The sequence below is a fragment of the Colius striatus genome, chromosome 10 (assembly GCF_028858725.1).
Source record: "Colius striatus isolate bColStr4 chromosome 10, bColStr4.1.hap1, whole genome shotgun sequence".
In the NCBI taxonomy this organism is placed as follows: domain Eukaryota; kingdom Metazoa; phylum Chordata; class Aves; order Coliiformes; family Coliidae; genus Colius; species Colius striatus.
In genome coordinates this window covers 7,111,357-7,136,475 of record NC_084768.1, presented here as the reverse complement: position 1 = coordinate 7,136,475, position 25,119 = coordinate 7,111,357, and the positions used below count along the sequence as shown (strand labels likewise).

The 25,119-nt window shown below is 43.4% G+C and overlaps 2 protein-coding genes and 1 non-coding gene across 8 annotated transcripts in view; 1 reads left to right on the top strand and 2 right to left on the bottom strand.

The window, feature by feature from the left end:
- Positions 1-1,086: 1,086 nt before the first annotated feature.
- RPL5 (ribosomal protein L5) lies at positions 1,087-8,394 on the bottom strand. Its single transcript, XM_062003837.1, has 8 exons — positions 8,292-8,394; positions 7,379-7,448; positions 7,172-7,287; positions 5,598-5,732; positions 4,867-5,069; positions 3,812-3,989; positions 1,870-1,958; positions 1,087-1,251 (listed from the first exon to the last, which is right to left on the bottom strand). Exons 1-8 carry the CDS (start codon positions 8,292-8,294, stop codon positions 1,152-1,154), a joined length of 894 nt encoding a protein of 297 aa, XP_061859821.1. The 5' UTR covers positions 8,295-8,394; the 3' UTR covers positions 1,087-1,151.
- Positions 4,143-4,240, bottom strand: LOC133626313 (small nucleolar RNA SNORD21). The gene has a single exon (XR_009819401.1). It is a non-coding gene; the product is annotated as a small nucleolar RNA SNORD21 (small nucleolar RNA).
- A 1,688-nt stretch (positions 8,395-10,082) lies between the features above and the next one.
- EVI5 (ecotropic viral integration site 5) overlaps positions 10,083-25,119 on the top strand; it is a 76,394-nt gene continuing 61,357 nt past the window's right edge. For 2 of the 6 annotated variants that reach the window (XM_062004162.1, XM_062004158.1), the window contains exons 1-2: positions 17,510-18,992; positions 19,240-19,469. In XM_062004162.1, the coding sequence (XP_061860146.1) occupies positions 18,957-18,992; positions 19,240-19,469 (266 nt within the window). In that variant the 5' untranslated portion in view covers positions 17,510-18,956. The other 4 variants (XM_062004160.1, XM_062004159.1, XM_062004163.1 and 1 more) reach the window with 4 other exon arrangements.

Sequence of the window (25,119 nt, the reverse complement as noted above, 5' to 3'; positions counted from 1 at the left end):
TCACGTTCAGCATTCAGCTTAAGACAGTACCTGTTTGAGTAACAGCCAGAAGTGGGAGCTCAGTGCTGGGGAGCACTTACTTCGGTTACATAGGAAGCTTGAATCAATTAGACATTTAAGTCACAGTGGGGAGTGTCACAGTTTGTGTTCCTGAAAACCTAAGGCTCCCTTGAGGCAGAGTTCAGAACCTGCTGTGACTATTGCATTTTCCTCTGTTACCAATATTAAGTATGATGAAAGAAAAGTGAAGGCTACATAAAGCTTTTCTCAAAAATTTAAAATACTGTTGTAGTGAGAATGACAAAGTTCTCATGTCGAGTCTTTGCTACTAGTCACTCCAAAAACTAAACAAATTTTTCTCTTAAGGAATAATTTTTGTCATTACAGTTTGAAAAGACTGTTGAGATCAAGTCCAACTGCTAACCCAAACTGCTAAGCCCATCACCTATGTGTCAAAGTTCTTTCTCATGTCCAATCTAAACCTCTCCTGGAGCAACCTGAACCCATGTCCTCGTGTCCTGTCATTAATTATTCCAAAGAAGAGACTGAATCCCCACAATACACCTGCATTTCAGGTAGTTGTAGATAATGATCTTGTTTCCTCTCAGCCTCTTCTCCAGGCTAAACATCCCACTTGTTCTCCCAACCCTTCACCAACTTCTTGCCCACCTCTGGCTATGCTCCAGCACCTCAATGTCCTCCTTGTAATGAGAAGCCCAGAACTGAACACAGTATTTGAGGTCCAGCCTCACCAGCATCAATGGGACAATCACTTCCCTGGTCCTGCTGGTCACACTATTTCTGATATATGCCAGGATTCCATTGGTCTTCTTGTCCACCTGGGCATGCTGTTGGCTTATGTTCAGCAAGTTTGTTGATTAATACCCCCAGGTCATTTCTGCAGTGCAGCTTTCCAGCCACTCTGCCCCACGCCTGGAGCATGACATGGGGTTCGTGTGGCCCAAGTGCCTGACTTGATTTTGAAGCCTCCTCTGCAAAGGAGTTCAATTCATGCAGTACTTCAAAAAGAGCAAGAAACCCAAAAAGCTATAAACGATCTGCATCATAAAAGACAGTCTTACACAGTTGCTTACTCAATAAATTTATTGCCACTTTTTCCAAAGCTTCATAGAAAATTGTGGAAGTTGTCTTTAACTGTCAGCCGTGCGCTCCTGGGCCCTGAGAAAGCTAGCCTTCTTCTGAGCTACACGATCTTTCTTCTGGGCCAGAGACATCTTGGGACAGTTCCATCTGCAATGTAAGCAAAGCGTATGTCATATCCAAGGTAGTAAGCAGAGTGGAGTCAAGAAAGCTGTGGTGCACAGGAACTGGCATTAAGAGTATGATGCTAGAACATAACTCCCACTTCTGTAACAGGATTTATTTCCTTGTAATGACTTAAGGCACCACAAAAAAGGCTAGACTGCAGAAGTTCACTTCCTGAGGAGGTAAGCTCAGTAGTGTCTTGTGGCTAGAGTCTAAGACTATATCAAGCCCAATACAGTAGCCTTGCCTTCATTTTTTTTTTTTATACCAGACCTCTAAAAAATAGTTTTTTTCCTCAGCCTGTCTTCACATGAAGAGAAGCAGCTTTCCCACTACAAACACCAAGATCTGAAGTGTTGCAGCTATTCAGGCCACAAACATCTTCCTCTTGTAAAACGGAATACAGGTGAGAGCTCTGAAGTATATATATCCCCACTGGTAAAGTTCACTCGATGAAGTTCTACAGAAATGCTGATATCTTAACCTGATCTGAAAAGCATGTGAGTTTTGACACAACTACAATGTGAATTACATTACTTCGTTTAACACAACTAAAATCCCTTCATCAGAGAACTGACATGTTAAAACAGATGAGAGTTTTACCTCTTTTTCTTGACTTCTCTCTTGGGTTTCTTTTCATGGACTGGGTTATCCCGTATGGCAGCATGGGCTTTTTTATACATTTCTTCCATCTTAAGAGAAAAAAAAAAAAAAGGGTTAAATTCTGCATAGTGGTCCATCTGTAGGATCATACAAAAAGATCCAAGATACCCTTACCAGCATGTGCACAAGAAACAAGTTTCATCACACTACAACTCGCAATTTCTGTCTTCATATAGAAGTTCACTGCCACAGCACACAAATCCCTACTGTCATTATGGTAACAGCTTCAATATCCAAACCCCTAACTTAAATGGAGAAAGTAATTTTATCCTTGTTTTACAGTTAGGAAATCAAAGCCATAGAGTAGCTACAGACTACTTGCAAGTCTTGCAAATACAGGCTAGCATCTTCAAGTTGAAATACCGTTTCTTCTGAAGCCTAGTTTCAGTGCTATAGCTTCCCTACACTTTTATCGTAAGGCAGTACAGACGTTATCCTACCTACAATGAACTATTTTGTGTTTACTTATTAAGACAAAATTATTCCACACAAACTCTGTCAGACAGGTCATCTTACCACTTTTCAGACCCTAGTGTAGTACACATTACAAAGCAGCTTAGTAAGAGGGAAAAAGTAGAAGCTGTAGAAGCAGCTACAGATTAACGAGTCTTGCATGAACCATGACATGTCCCTGAATCATCCCCAAAGGTGCACTAATGATGCTCTGACAAAAAAAACAACTCTGGTGCTACCTCTCTAATGGCACTAGTTTTAATAATACCTTTGTTGGGGGTTAATTAAGACCACTAGATCCCAGTTCAACACATCAGCAAAACTTTACAAAGACAAGCTGCCTAGCTGTTCTACTTCTTAGTTTTACTAGAAACTCAGTTAACAAAAAATTAGCAACTAGTTAAATTTACAAAAATACCCACCCAAACCTATAGCAATGAAGGAGTAAGGAAGTTAAGTTTATCATAGCCTAAGAAGGGGACATGAGAATATTTGCTTCAAGTTTCAGGACCACTGATTGGGAAAACCAGGCAAGACTGTTTCAGGCAGGGAGACTGGTCATCTGAAAGGAATTTAACATTTGAAAGTATTAAAGCAGCACTTTAGTGCAAGATTTTGCTTATCTTCTAGAGTTTTGTACAAAATACTGTAGAAGTAGTACTAGAAGTAGTACTAGAATAAGATGTATTATATTCTGTACTTTCATGAGATGCTAGCTTCTACAATAGAATAAGCTTGGGCTATACTATATTCACCCAGGGCCCAGAACTACCTCTAGGGTCACAAAAAATCATAAACGAGATTTGCCAAGCACATCCTCACAGTTGCAACCACTGCAGCTTCCGAAATGACAGACTGTGGTGCAGGATTAGGAATGAAGAGGCAGGATGTACGGACACTTAAACTTCATTTCTGTATCAGAAAAGAGCAGTCCTGTAAACTCACACTTATTGACAGAATTTCAAGCTTCATAGCAAAGAAAGAAAACCTTGCTTTCAAAAGGTCTATAAGATACTACAGAACCCTTAATAAAGACATCTTGTCTCTGTATGGATTACATACAACATGAACTCCATCATTTTATGTATCAAGCTTATTTGCATTACTCTTTGCAGCAAGACAAGGGGTGATGGGATGAAGCTGGAACACAAAAAGTTCCATTTAAACATAAGAAAAAACTATTTTACTGTGAGGGTGATGGAGCCCTGGCACAGGCTGCCCAGAGAGGGTGTGGAGTGTCCTTCTCTGGAGGTCTACAAGACTTGCTTGGATGCATTCCTGTGCGACCTGATCTAGGGGGACCTGCTTCTGCAGGGGGGTTGGACTAGATGATCTGTGAAGGTTCCTTCCAACCAATCAATTCTATGATCCTATGCAAGACTTCTCAGTATCTCCATTAATACACAAGAGCCAGCCAGATAAATCTTACCCCATCAGGTGTTATATTGTTCTTTATGTACTGGGAGAACTGTTTTTTGTAAGCGTCTTCATCCTCCTCCATCAGGTAACGCATATAATCTGCAACATTCTGGCCCATGATATGCTTGCGGTGAACCTCTGCATTGAATTCTTTGCTTTCTGAGTCATAACCAGGGAAACGTTTGGTACTGTGAAACGGCAGTTACAGTCACATTAATACAGACTGTCAAATGCTCTAATTCAGAGCACACAGAAATGACCAACAACACAGGGATAGGACCCTCTAATTAAAAACTAGGAGAAAAAGAAAATTAAGAAATAGAAATGTTGAGTTTGTCTCAGCTGCCATCAGTCCCGTCTTGAAAACACTGCAGCACATCACATACACACCATGGACCAACTACAATGTGCTCAGTCTTTAGGAGCATCATCACATAGCAGCCAAGTTGAAAACACAGGACAGTTACTCAAGAATAAAAAGGATAGTATAGGAAAATACACAGCAGATCTGAGATTATTTTCCCCACTGCTGTTAGCAGAGCAGAGAACACAGTGGAGAACACTGCCAAAAATCTTGTTTCAATCATTCATAGCCTATGACAGCTATTGTTAAAACTTACATGTAGAAAATTTTAAGTGCAGATGCACTGCTCAGACCTATTGTATGGACAACTGTAGCAAACATCAGTGGTTTTGCACCTGGTATGTACAGCTTTTCAGTGAAATTAATACATCCACACAATTTGCTGAAGACTTGAAACAACGTAATACTAAAGGTAGTGCATTCATCACTTGGTTTTAACTAGAAGCAATAAGATAGCTCTTTAGTTTCTGAAAGTTTAATAGCATTTCTTGATAGTTGGTTCCCAGCACCACTATCAGAATTGCACTTGAGGATTAAAAAACAACCAATCAAAAAAACCCACCCCAGAACCTAGGCTACATAATCACTACCAGGTCGTTATCAAAATTATTGCAATGTCAAATGGCACTGTAAATACACTGTCACATACAGAAGCATCTCAGGTTAATTCTACAGGAATTCTTCCAAATAGACTACATTACCTATGTGGGATAGACAGACCACCATCTACTGCACCCTTCAGAGCACCAAAGACTTTGTTTCCAGTAGTAGTTCTGGCCAGACCTGCATCCAGGTAGCATGTGAAAGCACCAGGCTTTCCATCCACACTCTCCACGTTGTATTCATCACCAGTCACTTCAACTTGGCCTTCATAGATCTTATCAAGGCCAAATTTATTCAGAAGCTGTGAGGAAGAGAAAGAAAAAGGCACTTCCGAAATCCCATTTACTGGCAAAATGAAGAATCATCATCACCTTAAAACACAAATTTCCAGTAGAAAATTTGAGTTTTTAACAAATATTTTTACAAAAATTATGCAACCTATATTAACAAACAGAGCTTTTAACAACCACCATTGTAGGCATGTCTGCAACGTTTCAACTTTTTATTCCTACAGGTACACCCATGAACTTAAGACTTACTCATGACCTGGTATGGTAAATGGATGGATCTGTATACATGGTTTCAACCTCTCAAAGGTACTTTTTCCTTTCATTTTTTATCTCAACTCCCTCCCCCCACCAAACTTAAGTGCTGTTGAAGCTGTGTGCTGTCCTACTTTTCACAGCCACAAAAGCCCATCAAATCTATATGATAAAGAACAAAAGTTATTATGTAGAGAAGGTCAGAGACACCTATTTCTATTAACATACCTCTTAAGGAAGAAAACCAGAAAAACAAAACAGTAACTTTCAGACAATCTGATACCTACCCTGCGTGCCAACAGCAGACCTGTGCAGTATGCTGCTGCATAATTGGTCAGGCCAACCTTCACACCGTATTTTGGCAGCTCATGGGCATAAGCAGCACAGACAATCATGTCGCCCTCAATTCTGGCATAAGCAATCTGACAACAAACAAATATTAGTGTTCTCACAATAATTCTGTGCTTGATTTACTGGGTTTTTGACATCTACTTAAACCAACAATAGTTCTGTATAGAAACATCCAGCAAACTGCCAACCTTTGCATGCAAGCTCAAGGGGTTATGTTTTATCTTTAAAATAAAAGGGATAATTCACTCCTGTCTGTCAGATACACAAATTCAAATCTGTATTTGGCCACAGAAAGCGTAGTCAGCAGCAATTTTTATTTACCTCTGCACATATAGCAAGATGAACTGCCTACAAAAGCGGCCTTTCAAAGAATCACTATGGACAGGGATGGATTCTGTCCCAGTTCCTGTATATAGCTCTCATACAACACATTACATAACTCACCTCAGAAAAACACAAGCAGCATCCTGTACAGTCTGGGATAACATTCTTACTAATCTTACGGAATTATTTCAGTAATGGGTCTGAGACTTTCATCATCTCAGGGGCCTCCTGAGACAGCATACTATCAGATATGTTTCTGCTGTTCCTTCCACATATAGAACTTTCTCCTTTTGACTGACACACCTCATTTCTACATCCAAAAGTTATCCCTTTTCTGCAGGATTGCTACGTACTGGAAAGGCACTACTGATCTTTGTTTTGAGTTTCAAATATTAAAAAACCTAATCAAAGTCATATAGATTTGTCTGAACTGACTGTATAACCAGCACTCTCTACTGTTCTCAACAGATTTCTTTAAGAAAAACGGCAGTTAAAACTTTCTTAGCTTCTTATTTGAGCTTAACAGCATGTATTTATAATAGAACAAACAAGTTTTTAACTCAAAAAATTAGTCAAAACATTTTGAAAATGAAACAAGAAAGCGAGCCCCAGTGAGGAACTACGTAAGATGCAACATACAACTGCACACTTGAAAAAAAATGCCTACTATTCTTATTTACCAGTCTCCTGTCATCTCACTGGAAAGCCATTGTAAGGCCTCGCTGCTTCAGCTGATCCACCTAACACCTCAGAACAAAACTGCTTAGAAGAGAGAGGACACCTTTAGATACAGTGTAACAGTCCAGGAAGGCTGACAGATCATGTAATCAACTTTGTTGAGTTGGGTCAGCCGAAAAGGCCCTCTTTGCAAAACACATTAAATACAACAGGAGAAAATCATAAAGCTTCCCTCTAAAATCTGCTTAGCATCGTTAAAACAGGACAATCTTCTATTAAGAATAACCTTGTTGAAGAATGTTGACACAAGTAAAACTCATTTTGTATTTTCAATAGTTCATGATAGAAGCTGTGTCAAAGTTAAGTTATTTTCCTCTAAGAAACTTTTTTCCAAGATAGGAACTTCTCAGATCGAGCCTGAAAAAACACAACTGCTTCCAGCATCCCTCTTTCCGTTTATATCACTCTTAAAAGGCAACAAGTAGGTAGCCATTGCCACAGACCTTACCTGGCAAATGATGTCCCTGTTGGTAACACGCACAATCATCCTATACTTAGGGGTGTTGTACTTGTTCTTATCTTGAATTACCAAACGTTTACGGGCATAGTAATCAGTTTTTCCCTCTGAAAAAGAAGTTGTAGTGTGGGGAATGTGAAAAAGTAAGAATGTTCGTAAATGATATTTCATTACATGATACAGGGAATTTAACAATACCTCTCCTTCTCCTGAATTTCACTTGGTATCTCTTGAAGTACGCCTTATTCTTGACAACTTTCACAAACCCCTTGAATAAAAAATAGAACTAGACGTTATTAACGTATAGCTATGTAAGCCGAGACCCCTCTAACTAAAGGAAGTCAGGAATAAAATAACAGGTTTAGCTCTACACTTAAATTTAAAAGCATCACAAAAGTAAAATGGAAAAACAGTCGACACATTAAACCCCGGAATTTCTGTCCTTCACACAGGAACGATGCATGCTTCTCCCTAAAACTTCAGATGAAACCCAGAAACTGTATTTTTTAACTTTCAGCAGAAATGGTAGACGTTCCTGCGGCAAGTTCTGCCACCGAGGCAGCTTCTCCTGCCGCCCCTCGCTATTCGTCAAAGACATGAAGCTCTGCTGACACTGCGACGGGACTAACCCTCCCCAACACCTGCCAACGACGTTTCAGCCCCGCGACAGGAAGAGGGGGGTCTGTCAAAACACCCGCACTCCCCACCTCCGCAGCCCAGCATCAGCCGCCGCAGGGCGCGGGGTGCTCTGTCAGACCGGGCGCCGCTGCCCGCACACACGCCGGTCTGGCCGTCCATCTCTCGCTCCCTCCCACGACGCCCGGCCGCCATGCGCTTGCGGCCAGGGCCCGATGCAGGCTGCTACTGCACACCGGCCAGGAGGCAACGGCCCAGGGCGGCAGCGCGGACGGCAGCGTGACCAGGCCGGGCCCCGCCGTGCCGGCCCGCGGTACAGCCCCAGCACTCATGGCTGCCATTGCCACGCTGGAGCCGCCGCAGCCGGCCCCGAGCTAATCGTGTTCCATCCGGGAAGCCAGAGCCCCGCGACGGCCACAGAGCGACGGACAGAGCTTCCGCACACCGCCGGGGTGCCGCGGGGGCCGGTACTAACCATCGTGCCAGGTACTGTCCGGTCTAGGCCTAGGCCGGGGCCCGCTCCGCACAACGACTGCACTCCGCAGCAGGGGCGAAAAGGCCGCGCCCACTGCGCAGCCGCAGCTCCTCGCCTGGCCCGCGAGGCGGGACGCCGCCGGCCAGCCTGGCCCCGCCGCCCGCCTGTGCTGCCCCCTCACGGCTCGGGGGAGCGCCGGCACCGCGCTTGCGGCGGCCTCGCCGGCCGGTGCGGACCCGCCGCCCGCGGAGTGGGGGCACAGCGGATGGGCCTCCTTCCGTGTGCGGGTCTGCAGACAGCAGGTCCTGGCGCCCAGCAGATCACAGATACATCATTCTACTGGTACAAATGATATTGCTGTCACCTAATGTCTGCGTGTCACGTGCCATTGCTTCCGAGTCTGCCTTCGTTAACTGCCTCAGCAGCTAAGCAAGACTTCACTAGTCTTGTTAAACAAGACAAAAAAAAACCCATTTCTTATTCTTCTGTGTAAGAAGAGGTTTTGTTCCTTAAATAGCTCCCCATCACAAACATCAGCCTGTGATCCCATGACACCTCCATCTGCTTTCCTGCTTGTCACCCTGCGAAACAAGGAGGCTCCAGCTGAGCTTATTAACCCCTCCCCGATTGCTGTGAAATGCAGGGCAAATCTCCCCTTCTGAGAAAATGTTTGTCAAAAGGGTGGCTGCTATTTATAGGGGCTCTGAACTTGTTGAGGCAAAAGCTAATATTTTCTGTGCTTTAATAAAATACTTGCTGTACTGACCTGTGTGGTCATTTATAGCAATTGCAGTTTCTCTGCTGCCATTTGCTGAACGGTTTTACTGAAGACCTATCTATATAATCTGTTCCTGTTTCCTTGGTTTTAAAGAGTGTATTGTGTACCTGGCTGTAAAGCAGTATGGAGACCATGGCACATGTTCTAGTAGTCTTGAAATGATTGTTTTAAACTGAATTTTTATCAGAACCCTTACAATAGAAAATACCTGTATGGTTTTGTCTAGAAGTCGGTTATCCTTCATTGTAGGAGGATAATGGTCATTGTTAGGTAGGGAGCTGTCCCGGGCACAGTCTCTCAACTGCCTGCGGAACCTTATCGTCATCTGGCTGAAATGTGTCTAACAAATATTCGTAAGGGCCTGTCCTGGCTGAGACCAGCGGGTGAGCCAAAAAACATCGTCATACGCAACATACAACAGACAGTGTTACGGAAGCCCCAGGCAGAGGCTGCACCGAAACAGCCTGAAGGGAGCAGACACCGTGCATCCTTGCTTCATGCCGCAGAGACGCGGCAGCCCCTTGGCTCTGCCATTGCTGTGAGGCAAGGGCTGGGAGGATGGGGTCTGGGGAGGACGTGAAGGTTAGCAGAAACGTTGCAGTGAGGGGCGTCTTGGCTTGTGGCTGTGGGGTCTCTTGCTGCTACAGCAGTGATAATGTCACGGGGGAACCTGCAAGAAGGGAGCACCTAAGCGACTCGCACGGGTGTAAGGGCAGCTTGACACCCGGTTTCACGGCATGGACCCCAGGACCCCCCTCGTGAACGAGGGGAGCCGGGGCTGTCCCCCGCCACGAGCACCGCAGTGCTTCCCCGCCGGCAAACCCAGCAACGGCACTGGGCCCGTTTCCAGCGGGAGCCCGGCGCGGCACAGCCGCCACCGGCGGCCTCGCTCCGCACCAGCCACCGGGTCGTCCTGCTGGGGGGGGCGCGGGGCTGCCCCTCGCGGCGGCGGCTGCGCGCCGACTGCGCCTGCGCGGGCAGGGACGTGGCCCGGCTGCCGGGGCCGGCGGAGCGCCGCGAGCCGCCGGGGGGGAGAGGGGAGCGGGGAGCTCGCGAAGGCCGCCGCTGGGCTGCGGGGGACGCCAGCGCTCGCGCCACCTCGCCCCAGGCAACGCTGCCAAGGTGAGGCGCGGCCGGGCCCGCGCCCCTGCCCCTCAGGGGACGGCCTGGGGTGTGCGGCCGGGCCTAGGCGGGGCGCGGCGACCCCAGCCGCGACGTCCCGTCCTCTCTTGTCAGGCCGCGGCGGGGTAGGGCCGGGCGGTGGTAGGGCGTCGCCAGCCGTCCGGCGCCCGCGGTCCGGGGCCCTCGTGTCGCGGTGGGCGGTGGAGCGGGTAGTGTCTCGCAGCCGGCAGGCAGGGCAAGCCCCGCGCCCCTCCGGCAGCCCGCGGAGTGCGGGTGATTGGAGGCCGCGGTGCGCGGCCTTGCCGCCGGCTCCAGAGCTGCGGGGTCGGCACGTCTCAGCTCCTTCGACCGTCAGGCTGCGGCGGCACCTTGTCTGCGGCGGGGACGCGACTGGGTAGTTGGCAACTCGGTGATGGAAATGCCCTGTGGCGACAGCCGTAAGTGGTGGTGGGGAGGGGCGGTCGCCCTCAGCCCAGGGAGGCTTCAGCGGGACTGTCTGCAGAGGGTTTTATGGAAGTGACGTTGAACCGAGAACCCAAGGGTCTTTCTGTCCTGAAAGAAAGATAATCTTCAAGTGCTGCTTCGGAGATTTCATTTACTGGCATCTCCTGCTGCCAGGATGGATGGGATTACATAATGAGGGGAAAAGTCGATATTAATGTTCAGGCTACTTATGTATTCCAGCTTCAGTTCCTTGTGTTGTTTTTCTGTATAATTCCTGCTAATTTTCAGCGTTCTGAAGTTGGCATATAATTTTGAATTTCTAGCATGAGCTAGCATTAACAAAATGCATCTAAACATAGTGTTTCATTACAGCCTGGGACAATTTGATTTTGTTTCGTTTTGTTTCTTTCACTCAAAAATACGTAGAAGGGAATTAGATTAGCACAGAGAAGAATGGACAATATTAAATGTGTTTTCTTTATCCCCAAAACTATTTGTCAGAAGATTAATAACTTTATTCCTATTTTTAAAATTTCCTTGATTTCATGTTCCTAAATGACAAGGTAACTGGATATTTTTGGTTTTCTAGTAGATCACACTAAGAAGTGTTTTGTATAAGTGCACCTGTTAATTTTTCTTCTCTTCTTTCAGTGTGCAGTTTCTGCTTTGATTGTGATTGTACAGCTCTATATTGACACCTAGAAAGATTTAAGGCATATTTTGAAATATTTAGGTATTAATCCTTTTTCAAGTAAGGATTAGGAGGGGAAACAGATGGCCAGTGAAAAACAGGTGTATCATTAGGAGGAAAGCACTCAATATTTTGAATTGATTATTAGCATTGCCTGAATTTGATAAACTGGGATGAGAGCAGCTGTAGTGATTGTCGCTGACTGTCCACCCAACAGTACCTCTGGGAGAAACAGATATTTGGAAAAGAAAGCTTCAACAGAACAGTCCTACTTCCTCCCCATATCTCTTCCTAGCCTCCCACAGGCTGAGGCTTAGGGACTTCCTGAGCTACAGCTTTGTGGCTTGGATTTTGTTGTTGTTTTGGGTTTTGTTTTTTTCTTACGTTGCTCTCTATAATTTTGTCTTCTGTGGACGTGTTTGATTGCTTTTAAAGAAGTGAGCAGGAGTTGTTTGGTGAGTGGAGTGGTTGAAAGGGCGTTCATGGAAAGGAAGAGATGAGAGTCTTTTCAAGAGGAGTGGGGGAAGTAACATGCACTTACTGTCAGTTTGTCCTCTGGGTAGGATTGATAATAAATGGAGAAGTAATAAAACTTAGAAGTCCTTTGTGAGTGAGTTTTGGAAAACAAAACAGACTACCTTGCTAAGTCAAGGAAATTCAAAGAAAACAGTTTTCTACTGTACTAATTCAAGGTGCAGTCACAGTTTAGAAAGGGAGAAAATGACTAAGTAGAGGTATGCATACTTAATATTATGTTTACATTTTTTTACTCTTCCTGGTTTGTTTTCTTGTAGAAAAAAAATTTCTAATGCTTAAGGACCAGCCATAATAGAATTTAATATTTTAGGAATCATTTTAGGTGTCAGTGCATAGTTTAGAAGAAACATCTTCTGGTTGTCTGAGAACAACAATAAAGAAAGCATTCTGACTTTATGAAACTCATTTTCTCATACAATCTATACTTATCTTTATTACATACATTTAATTAATTTTTTCCCATTAAAATAACTGTAATTAAAAAAATCCCTAAATAAAAAAAACCCAAATAGTATGTCATTGTGAGTTGTTAGATCTAGTCTCTGAAGGCCTTGAAGGTATCACTGAAGTATCTAGATGAATTAAAGCCTTGTGTCATCCATCTTTGTAATAATCAACATCATCAGCTGGTAAGTTTTTGATCCCTTTAAATGGGGCATGCTGTCTTGCTGGTGTTGTAGTCTTGTCTGCTTAAGCATCTAGTTGTGGTAAGTCTTTTCCTTCTCCAGCGAACAGGGATTGGAATAGATGGGTAGTAGCAATGCGGGGGCTCTTGTCTTGCATTGCTCACTTTTTATGCACTTGTGGGGTTTTTTTGTATGCATGTATACAAATTATATTCTCACAAGGTAGCAGTGGTGAATCCTAGCTTTTCCTTAATTACCCTTAATGTTGTTTAACTTCCTGTGAACTCTGGAAACTTTTCAGTTAGCTGTGAAATGGTATTTCTGGGACGGCCTGGGAAAGGATGAGCCTGCTATAAGGCTCAGGCAGCGAGGAATGGGGTTTCCTTTTGGTCATGCTGACATGGATCATACCATGGTCTCTGTTATTTTGGGCTGCATAACTGTCAACTTTATTTACCAGTTGTCTGCAAAAGTAATTCTCCTGAGGCCCAGTGAGGCAGGTATTGTGTATTTGGCATTGAAGTATGATACTGGGGCTGGGCTTTATTCTGGACAAAAAAGTAGGTGGTGTGATAGAGTGACTGTGGACACTTAACCTTTTCATATTAGTTTCCAGTTTGGGAAGCAGCAAAAGCCACTGCCAAATGTCTTTGTTTCCTGTTGTCAGAAAAATTTTTGCTTGTGTCTGATGGGTTTTGTTACCAAAATGTGTCATTTTGTCTGATATGTATTGTTTTTACTTCCACAGTTTAAACCCTGGGGAAAAAAAATCAACAAAAAAGTGGTGGAACTTTGGAACTTTATGGGTTTGACTGAAGGTTTAGTATTTCTCAGCCTTTTGGACAAAGAATTGTCATTGTGTCTTTAGAAAGACTAATCACAAAGTCAAGTTAAAATTCTATAGTAAGACACAGACCATGATAGAATGGGCTTGTGATTTTTACGTAATCTTCTTGGTGTGAGACTGGCACTGAAAGTCATCTGTGTTTCATTTACCTTCCTTGCATTTTTCCACTAGGAGGTCTTTTTCTAAGAAGCAGATAGGCCCATATTTTCATATGAAAGTGTAAAAGTTAAAAGTAACAACTGATTTCATTTGATGATTAGTAGATATGTAATTTTCCTAAAGAGTTGGCTCCCTTGTCTTTAGTCAGTGATTGAGGAAAGTTAATTGTTATATACTGTGCTCAGAAAAGGCTGCAGGAGCACTATTACAGCCTTCAGTAGTGTGGGGGAAGACCCTTCTATAGCCACGAAAGTATACTTGTGTCTAGTTACTTGTGGAGACAAGTCATGGATATGGTAAGTAAATTTGTAGGTGAAATTAAGTATTACTGCAAGACCACAGATATTGGCAGGGATTGTGTTAAAAGAATTGAGCATTGACGTTTGTAGCCTTTCACAAAGGTTGTTATATTGCTGTGTCAGATCTTTGAAACTTGTTTGATAAAGGACCATCTTTAGAGGGAGAGATGGTAGCAACTGCAAAAACACTGTGGTTTATCTTCTCAGCTTGCATACTGGGACAATGCTTGATGGATTGTAAACCACACTGGACCCCAGAGGTAATTAAAAGCCTTGAACTGGTCTTGGAAAAAGAGTTCAGTAAAATTTGGTCAGAAGTTGAAATGTTATTTATATGACTTTGGGCAATGGTTTTGACCTTTAGTGGATCACTACAACTTTTCTAATGAAGTACCTCCTTAAAACACCTAATGTATTTATGTTGTTTATGTGAAGTTGCAGCTTCAGATTTCTCCATTCAGGTGTTTTAGGACCATCAAAACCCCAAAATATTAAGAGTCTGAGGACAGTTTGTAAAGAATGTGTCTTTATTAAATGAAAGAAAGAAAGCTTTCTGATAGCATAAGGTATACACAGTATAAAATGTTAGGTTGTTTTAGTCTATATCAGAAAGCCTTGGAAAGCTGATGAATGTCAAGTGAAATGGAAGCTGGTGAACGCTAACTGTGACATACCTGGCTATTGTTAGGGGATGTTACAAGAAAAATGAGCAATATGAGGATAAATTGAGACTTCCTCCCCAGACTTCAGCAGAAGTCACTGTGAAATGTGAATTTGTAGTGTAAAAGATACTGACCAAGCTTATAATGAAACCTTATTTGAACCTTGAATTAGGATTTTAGCTTGTCAGGAAGCATGCTTACAGACTGATTTACCAGCTACCTCATCCACATTTGTCATTGACTGAGTCAACTTAATTTATTCTAAAGATATTAGAGTGCTGTTAACTTTTTCAAAACAAGCAGGAGACTAGGTCCATGGAGTGCTACATAACTTATTGTAAGGTACTGCACAATACTTTAGGATTCTCAGGGAGAGGGATTTATATAACTGTATGTAATGTGGGATGCTGCATTCTGCCTTGGGCAACCCTTACCTAAAATGTTTCGTATGCTGCTCCATTGCACCATTCCTTTGAGTAGCTCAAAAATCTAAACATAGTATTGTAATTCCTCTCGGTAATAAAGCACCGTAATCAACTCATTACAGATATTAAATACAATGTTGAGATACTGAATTTAATATATTTTAATTGGCATATATAAACTGCATGTCATATGTATCTGTGTGTAACAGCAGTATAAACATTTATTATCTTTGCAGTAGCTTAAAGTATGTAGCAGACAGGTCTTTGTCTTGCCTAGTGACTGACCAGATGGATGAGAAGTGATGGTAGTTCTGTCTTGCTCCCTGGAAACCACAGCAGAGTAGGAAGTTTTTAGTAATTAGTTTGTTCCTGTCATCTTTTTTAGAGATCAGTATTTTCAAACTCAAAATTCACACATTTGTTTGAGGTATCCACATGGTGTTAGGCAGGCAGATGTGCTTCCTGTGCTCTTGATCTGTTGACAAGCTGGGAGCAGTGTAGCTGTTAGCATGGCTTGGAGTCTGAATGAGTGTACCTGGTTTGGACTTGGATGGTGCCTGCTCAGTGCCCTGTGTCCTGCTGTGGTAGTTTGAGCCTGGCTGGATGCCAGGTGCCCACCACACCGCTTTACCCCCCACCTCCTCAGCAAGCCAGGGAAGGGGAGAAAATAAGATGGGAATCTCGTGGGTTGAGATAAAAGCAGTTTAATAAATAAGCAGCAAAGCCGCGCGCGCGGGAAGCAAAGCAGAAGCAGATAAGCTGTTACTCTCTACTTCCCATCAGCAGCGATGTCCGGCCACCTCCCGAGAAGCAGGGCTTCAGTACGCGTAGCGGTTGCTTTGGGAAGGCCAGAAATGAATCTCGCCTCCCCTTCCTGCTCCTTTCCCCCAGTTTATATTCCTGAGCTGACGTCATATGGTATGGAATATCTCCTTGGTCAGCCTGGGTCAGCTGTCCTGGCCATAGTCCCTCCCAAGATCATGCCCACTCACAGCTATTGGTGAAGGTGGGGGAAGGAATGCTGGAGGGACAGCCCCGATGTTGTGCAAGCGGTAGTCATAATATTGATATCAACAGTAAGCACAGCACTGCAGGAGCTGCTGTGGAAAATCACTACCGTCCCAGACCCACTACAGTCTCCACCCCTTATTCCATACCATTTATGTCATGCTCAGACAAACCATCTTAACAATCCATATACATTCTTATATACTCTCATTAACCAGTACCCCCACTCTTCAACAGACAAACTTCATTCTTGTATTCCCTGACTCAACCATGGTAGTCTCAGGTATAGTTTGAATTTCCACCTCGGCCATAGTTCTCTGAGAGGGCTGGACTGCGACTGACTCAACTATGTTGGTCTCAGGTATAGTTTGAGTTTCCATTTCAATTACAGTTCTCTGAGAGGACTGGAATGCAGCTCGGTAGGCAGAGGCTAGGCCCCAGTACAGTGCCTGAACCTGATGGGCCTCATTAGGGTAGGTAAGACACCCTTCTATCAGGTAGCGTGTCAGTAAAGCAGGGTTTTTTATCTGTTCAGATGTAAAATCCCAGATTACAGGAGGTGATAACCGTCCTAGGAATTTGCCTAAATTCATCCACATACCCTGCCACCCAGGGACTGGCCGCTTCAGGGGGCATTTTAACATGTTTCCATCGCAAATTTGTACTCTCTGATACCCAGATGACTCCAGATTCCACAAGATATATAATATACCAACCATGTTAATTAGTAATATTAAAACTCTCGTATAAGGGTGACTAAGGACCTGGGAAGTCTGTGTAACAGAATTGTCTAGATCAGTCCGAGCTGAGGAGAAAGAAGTGCTTTGCCCCATGGCCTCCACAAGATAGCTCCCACAGCACACTAAATTCATCAGTAACAGAATGAGACTTGCTATTATTATTTGGGCCATCATGTTCCCAGGCCCTTTCATCCTCTTCACAAAATTATATAGCCAGCTTAGCAAAGCTATTAAGGTTAAAGCACAGCCGAGAGTCAATGTTAGGAGCATCATGTTCCCAAACATTAGAAAGTGTAAGATAAGCTGCATAACAGCAAGGCTCCGTGACCAGCACAGGAACTTTGCTCTCATTGGTTTACTGTAATTGCAATGCAGTTAATGTAAATCTGCTATTATCTCGCCCCACGTTGGGCGCCAAAAGGGCTGTGGTAGTTTGAGCCTGGCTGGATGCCAGGTGCCCACCACACCGCTTTACCCCCCACCTCCTCAGCAAGCCAGGGAAGGGGAGAAAATAAGATGGGAATCTCGTGGGTTGAGATAAAAGCAGTTTAATAAATAAGCAGCAAAGCCGCGCGCGCGGGAAGCAAAGCAGAAGCAGATAAGCTGTTACTCTCTACTTCCCATCAGCAGCGATGTCCGGCCACCTCCCGAGAAGCAGGGCTTCAGTACGCGTAGCGGTTGCTTTGGGAAGGCCAGAAATGAATCTCGCCTCCCCTTCCTGCTCCTTTCCCCCAGTTTATATTCCTGAGCTGACGTCATATGGTATGGAATATCTCCTTGGTCAGCCTGGGTCAGCTGTCCTGGCCATAGTCCCTCCCAAGATCATGCCCACTCACAGCTATTGGTGAAGGTGGGGGAAGGAATGCTGGAGGGACAGCCCCGATGTTGTGCAAGCGGTAGTCATAATATTGATATCAACAGTAAGCACAGCACTGCAGGAGCTGCTGTGGAAAATCACTACCGTCCCAGACCCACTACACCTGCAAAGGTGTGTAGGAAGGCATACCCCTGCCTGCTTGTCTTTAGACCTGACCATCTTCAGTGGGAAGTCTTCTTGTCTCTGGGTGTGGGCCAGGAGCAGCATCTGTGTTCAAAGTCTTCATTAGTTGTCAGGTTCTTGAGTGAGACCTCTCTGGGGAAAAAAGCATGTTTTCAAAATGGGTTAACTTTGGTTATGATCCCACGTTAATGATAATTATTAATGACTTGATCATCCTGATGGTGGTTTTGATGATTTGATGTGCTTTCCAGGCAATGTAAACTACATTCTATACTCTTCAGACATACTTGGATTTCAAGCGTCTGAAAAGTGCTGGGAATAAAAAGGAAACCAACTCTCTTTGCGTAGCTGAACTGGTTGAGGTGAGCTGAGCCAAAAATACTCTTAAGTGAGGGCTGGCACCCTGAGCTGCCTAGTGGAAGCAAGGGAGAGCTTGCAGAGATCTGGTGAGTACAGACACTTGGAGCAGAGCCTGCACCACTGCTACCTGCAGTTCACTGTGTGGCACTGGAGAGCCTCAGTAGTGCACCTGAACACGTACAAGTGTTTCAGCATGAGATACACCAGAAGAGCGTGGAAGTGGCATAGGTGTCATGCCTTGGGGAGGGGATGATGGTATAGGCGAAAGTCTTATCTCTGCATAGTTAGACTTACTGCTGTGACCTAGGTAAGATTTTCAGACAGGCACAGTGGTGTATCTGTCTGTCCTTGTTGCTGCTATAGGCAGCACTATCACTACTATCATCTCTTTCCCACGGTAATGAAGAGTAGCAAAGGGTAGGAAACTTTACCTCAAGCACAGAGCATCTTTGCTGTAGCCATAAGGGAGACACTGCTGCAGGCCTGCAGAAATATGACTGGTTAAATAATAACTGTTTTTTAAAAGAAACATTGATTTAAGAAAGCCTTGAGATCAGGAGTCAAGGACACTTGATGTGGGAGTGACCTGAAGAGAAAGAGAGGATGGAGAAGAGTTGGCAGAATGAGGCCTTCATGTAAGAAATAGAGGAGCTCTTGTACGTTCATGATTGTAAATTCTTTGTGATTATTTTCTGCATGTGCTAGAGAATCTTTTGCTTTGGTATAGATCAGAAATATGGTGTCCCTGCTCCTCTGTCCTGACACTGTAGGGATTAATGAAGGTGAGCAGTGGGTGGTCTTGAGTGTTTTCAATGATGTACTACTCCAGTATCCATCAGTGAAGTATTTAACTGTTTCTGTACCCATTTTTCTTCAGTTTCTGTACCATTATTAGTTTTTCAAGGTGTTTTAAAATAATATTTTATTTCTATTTACTTTTGTAATGGGAAGTCTGAGCTGATCCTGGATGCTGTGGCATTTCTGTACTACAGAAATGAGCTCTGTGAGTATACATCAGGAATTCTTACAAGTCTTTCTTTGTGAACTAGGCAGCATACTTGTGTGTTAATTTTATAATATATTGCTGTTGATGCTTGTATTGCTTTTGACAGCTTTGAGTGTCCTGGAGAAATAAGTAATCTCAGTGTCACTTCATGCATATTGTGTATTTTTTCCTTTGTTCATTGTGGCAAGTTTACTAAAAAAAAGGTTCTAAAGACATCTGTTGCATCTTTTCTTTGTCATCACAGGTGGCGACAGACAAGGTTTCAGGAAAACTGAGCTCTACCCTCTCATGGGTGAAGAACACTGTATCGCACACAGTCAGTCAAATGGCCAGTCAGGTGGCAAGTCCATCTGCCTCCTTACACACTACATCCTCCTCTACCACGCTGTCTACACCTGCCTTATCACCATCCTCACCAACACAGCTGAGTCCGGACGACTTAGAATTACTTGCTAAACTTGAGGAACAGAACAGGTGAATGGAAAATTTTTTGGTCTTCGAAGTATAGTAATGAGACTAAAACTGATTTATTGCAACTTCAGCATAAAGCCTCTTAAACAGAGGTTGGGTGAAACATTGTGGCACAAAATTTCAATGTCAAGGCCCCAAGAACTTGTGTTCATGTGCTATATTTTTGTAAGTTCTGATTTTGAGGAATTCTAAAAGGTGTTTTTCTCCCACTTTTACAAGAGTGATTATAACTGCTGCTAATTTTAATAAATTACAGTGGAGACGTGATTTCCAGTATCCAAAGTAGAATATCTCAGGGATGAGACTTTCCTATAACTTTCACCTTCTTAGATCAAAACGATGACTTCTGTTAGTGGTTTGAAATAATAAAGATTTCTGAATTCCATTTTTTGTTTTTCGCGTTTTTACCTAGTTCTTGCCTTCCACTCTATAATCCACTATGTTCAGAGGTAGAACAGGTTTCAGCCATCTTCCTGCTGTTACACTAATGGTGGCAGATGCATAATGTCTTAATTCAATGAAAAGTAAATTCTTAATAGGTCCTTTTTGTTCATTCCGGCTTTTTTTTTGTGTAGTAAGCAACTGTTTCCTTGACAGCCTTTCCATGAATGTATATTTATCTGCACCATCTACAGTTAACAAGTACAACTTTTAGTTTGGATCAATTGCTCTTGTTGTGCATAGTGATTGCAAAGTGTCAGTCTCACAAATAAAACTGGATTCTGTGATTTCTTAATGCTGACTTTCCAGAACCTGTACTTATTTGTACCTTGTTGAGGCAGGACTTCTAAGTTATTGGTCTCATGCAAAGTTAAGTTATATTTGACAAATATATTTCAGTAGTTCATGAGAGCTTGATTGTAAAGGAGAACTTGAGCTCCAGATAGATTTTAGACTTACAAAACAGCTGCAGGACTGATTTGTACTGAAGATTACTATCCCTTGTGGTGCAGTGAAGTGCAGAGTTTGGCAGTTTAGCTCAAACTACCTTCTGCTCACAGGCTGGACTTCACACTGAGGCAGTTGAGGTGCTCTATGTGGGGTGGTTTTGCTTTTTTTTTTTTCTCTCTGCTGATTTAATAGAGGGAAAGAATAACTGACAGGATGAGGAGCTAATACCTCTGTCACCTGACATCTTCTGTCATGTTCATACTCTGTAGCCTAACAGCAATACAAATTACAGGGAATTTATTCTGTTTGTCTAGCTCTTAACTGAGAAAGGAAGATGAAATTGATGCAAAAGGTGCATGTGCCAACTGGGAGAGGAGCGCTGCTGGATCTTATACTCACAAACAAGCAGGGTCTGGTTGAAGTGGAGAAGTCTGAGGGCAGCCTTGGCTGCAGCGACCACAAGATGGTGGAGTTCAGGATCTTGTGTGGTAGGAACAGAATACCAAGCAGGATCACAACCCTAGACTTCAGCAGGGCCAACTTTGGTCTTTTCAAGAAATTGTTAGGGTACATCCCATGATACAGGGTACTAGAAGGTAAAGGGGGCCAACATAGTTGGTCTCTATTCAAAGATCACTTTTTCCAAGCTCAGGATCAGAGCATCCCAGCGGGTAAGAAATAGAGAAAGGTAGCCAGGAGATCTGCATGGGTTTGCCATTGGGCAAACTCAAGTGGAAGAAGAGAGTCTATAGGTCATGGAAGGAATGGATGGCCACTTGGGATGAATATAAGATTGTCGTTGGAGTATGTAGGGACACAACTAGGAAAACTAAAGCCTTATTGGAGTTGTACCTTGCAAGGGAGGTCAAGGACAACAAAGGGCTTCTTCAAATACATTGCAGACAAAACTAACACTAGAGGCAGTGTAGGCCCACTGTTGAATGAGGTGGGTGCTGTGGTGACAGAGGATACAGAGAAGACAGAGGTACTGAATGCCGCCTTTGCCTCTGTAGTGCTGGAGACTGTCCTCAGGAGCCCCAGAGTCCAGAGGAAGTCAGGTCAAAGGAGGAGTTTTGTTTGGTTGGTGAGGACTTGGTTAAGGATCAGTAGAGCAATCTAGGTGTACCTAAATCCATGGGCCCTGGTGGGATGCACCTGCAGGTGCTGAGCCAGTTGGCAGAAGTCATTGCTAGGCCACTCTCCATCATCTTTAGTAGGTCATAGAGAACAAGAGAGGTGCCTGAGGACTGGAGGAAAGCAAATGTCACTGCAGTCTTCAAAAAGGGCAAGAAGGAAGACCCAGCTAACAACAGACTTCACCTGCATCCTTGGGAAGGTGATGGAACAACTTCCAGGCATATAAAGAACAAGAGAGTCATTGGGAGCAGTCAAGATGGAAGGGGAAGTCATGTTTTACCAACCTGATAGCCTTTTATGAAGATGTAACCAGGTGGATAGATGGTGGTAGTGCAGTGGATGTGGTTTATCTTGATTTCAGTAAAGCATTTGACACCATCTCCCACAGCATCCTCACAGCAAAACTGAGAAAGTGTGGGCTGGATGATCAGGTAGTGAGGTGGACTGTTCACTGGTTGAAGGGCAGAAGTCAGAGAGTTGTGATCAGTAGGGCAGGGTCTAGTTGGAGGCCTGTGTCTAGTGGAGTCCCTCAGGGGTCAGTGCTGGGACCAGCACTGTTCAATATATTCATTAATGACCTTGATGAGGGAACAGAGGGCACTGTCAGCAAGTTTGCTGATGATATTGAACTGGGGGGAGTGGCTGACACACCAGAAGGCTGTGCTGCCATTCAATGAGACCTGGACAGGCTGGAGAGTTGAGCAGGGCGAAATCTAATGAAATTTAACTAGGGCAAGTGTACAGTCTTGCATCTGGGAAAGAATAACCCCATGTACCAGTACAGGTTGGGGAATGAACTTTTAGAGAGTAGTATAGGGGAAGGGGACATGGGGATCCTGGTGGACAGCAGGATGGCCGTGATCCAGGAATGTGCCCTTATGGCCTAGAAGGCCAATGGCATCCTGGGGTCTATTAGAAGGGGTGTGGGCAGTAGGTCAAGGGAGATTCTCCTCTCCCCATACTCTGCCCTCCTGAGACTGCATCTGGAATAATGTGTCCAGTTCTGGGCTCCTCAGTTCCAGAAGGACAGGGAACTGCTGGAGAGAGTTTAGCACAGGGCCACAAAGATGATTAAGGGAGTGAAGTGTCTCCCTTGTGATGCAAGACTGAGGGAGAAGAGGAGACTGAGGGGCGATCTCATTAATGTTTACAAATATGTAAAGAGTGAGTGCCAGGAGGATGAAGCCAGGCTCTTCTGAATGATGTCCAATGATAGGACAAGGGTCAACAGGTACAAGCTGGAACATACGAGATTCCAAAGAAACATAAGGAAAAACTTCTTCACTGTGAGAGTGAGGGAGCATTGGACTGGGCTGCCCAGATGGGTTGTGGAGTCTCCTTCTCTGGGATATTTAAGGCCCACCTGGATGAGTTCCTGTGAGACCTACTCTAGGAGGTCATGCTCTGGCAGGGGAGTTGGACTAGATGATATTTCAAGGTCCTTTCAAACCCTTAAGATTCTGTGGCTTGTAGAACCACTTCATTCTCTTCTTGTGGTTTATCAGATTCTCTCCTTCAAAGATGAACTATATGTAATTTTTACTGTGCAAAATAAAATATATCAAAAGCAAAAAGAAGTTGAGTTCTTTTAAGACAGCTAATTTACATGTAATATGAGGCATTCTGCTCTGTTCATGACAAAGTGCCTAACTGCTTTGTAAAAAATCCATTCCTGTTTGTTGGACTTTGTTGGAGTGTCTTTTCTTTACATCCAGAGTTACCCTGCTATGTCCTTTAGTTGCACTAGCTTGCTTCTTGTAAGAATGTGAGCTTGGGCTTGCTGGGCATTCTTTTTCTAGTCAGCTTTCATCATTGAGAGAATAAGCTATCAAATCTTAACTACTTTTATTTAATTGTAGCCAGGGCTGCTGTTGAATCCCACATTAGTCTTGTGTGTGAATACAATTAGAAGCTATCCTATAAAGTGGACCTTTTCTTGTGAGATACTACACTCTAATACAGAGATTTGGTGCAAGGTGCACTGTAGTTCCAGAACTGTTTGAGTCTGCGTTTTAGCACAGTGGCACTTTGTGCACAAGAAATTGTACTCTGAATGTGGGGAACTATTGTTTTTGTTTGCTGGAAGTGTTGCTGATGATGGATATTTTTAAAGGTTTCCTTCTCATTGTTGGCTTTTATGTCAATAGCGAGAACAGAAATTAGTTGGATAGAAATGGGAAGAACTCAAATTGTATCAAGCTGTGTCTTGTAGCAATCTGTAATCCAATTATGCTGCAAGTCCACTCAGAACAACAAGGAAGCTGAGTCCAGAGTCCTGGTGGAGTTGTTTGGCATTAGTAAATGATTTATAAAGTTTTAGGTGAAAGAAAACAGTGACTAAACACCACAGAACTTGCTACTTAACTGTAAAAAGAACTTCCCGATTATGAGTTTATCCAGGTAAGGTCAAATTACAAAAACTTAACCTCTATAGAAAGCTGTGAAAACTGAAAGTTTTTAGTTAGAACCTTGTTTTTATATTCATAATGTTTATTCTGTGCTTGTTTTTCCTCTGTGATTGCTTTGAATTTGATCTTTAGGCACTGTCTCAGGTGGAGGGGAAGAGTTCCAAACTGTAAATTTTTGTTGTGAATCTGTATAGCCCAGCTTTCTAAACATAAAAGCAGACTTGTTTATTTTTTCCTCAAAACAATGTTTTCTGCATTCCATTAATGTGGACTAAATTAAAATTGATCTTGAAAAAGCTGGATTTTCTTTTTTTCTTTTCAAAGGCATTGGTATTTAACCCCTTTTCAAACAAAACACGACTCCAGAGATTGTACTTGTGGTCTTTATGAATTTAAATTACTTTTTTCCCTTACTTTCACAAACACTGGTAGGTGAAAACTGGGAAAAAGGGGGAAGCTTCTACAAGCAACAGAGAAGGGGGGAGTTGGGAGAGGAGCGGAGTAAACTTTGTGCAGTTATTCAACCAGATCACTCTGATTTACAGATGTTGGAATTCTTGGAAGTTAAAGCACAAATGAAACTCTAATTTAGTCTGAATTCTTACTCTTAGCTTACATGTGCTTTAAAAACTTTCCCCTTGTTAATGGGGCTCGCTATTAGGTGACGATAAGCAAAGCACACCTTTTTATGCAGGATCCCCAGCTCCTTGCAAAATTCATGGCCATAGCTACCAGCTAACATGAAAGTCTCTTCAGCAACTTGTCCAGCACTTGACATGTTTTTATACCTTGCTGCCTGATAACCTCATAAGTTCTCATGTGTGAGCTCCACACTTTAATTCATTAGCCATACTGACCACTTCTGTTGCCTAGTCCTCGTTCTAATGTCTGAAATTATTCCCATACATTTATAAAGGAAAGTTGTTTTGTGAACAGTTTTCAGTAACGTCAGTTGTTTTAAAATTGTTCTGGGTTTTAATTATTCTGGCTGTGTTTACACTCACAACTAAAACAAAAGTATAATCAGTTAGACTTTTCAGAGGCTAATATTTTGTATTTAAAATTCCTCTCTCTCTCACAGTACTTAAATATTTGACACTGCCATTAAGGATATTTAACTTCTTTATGTCCTTTTTGTTAGTCTGATGCACAACAGCTGTGGGATTTTTGTTGCTAGTGAAATCAAAGCTTTCTTGCTGGTACTGAGGCCTCAAAAC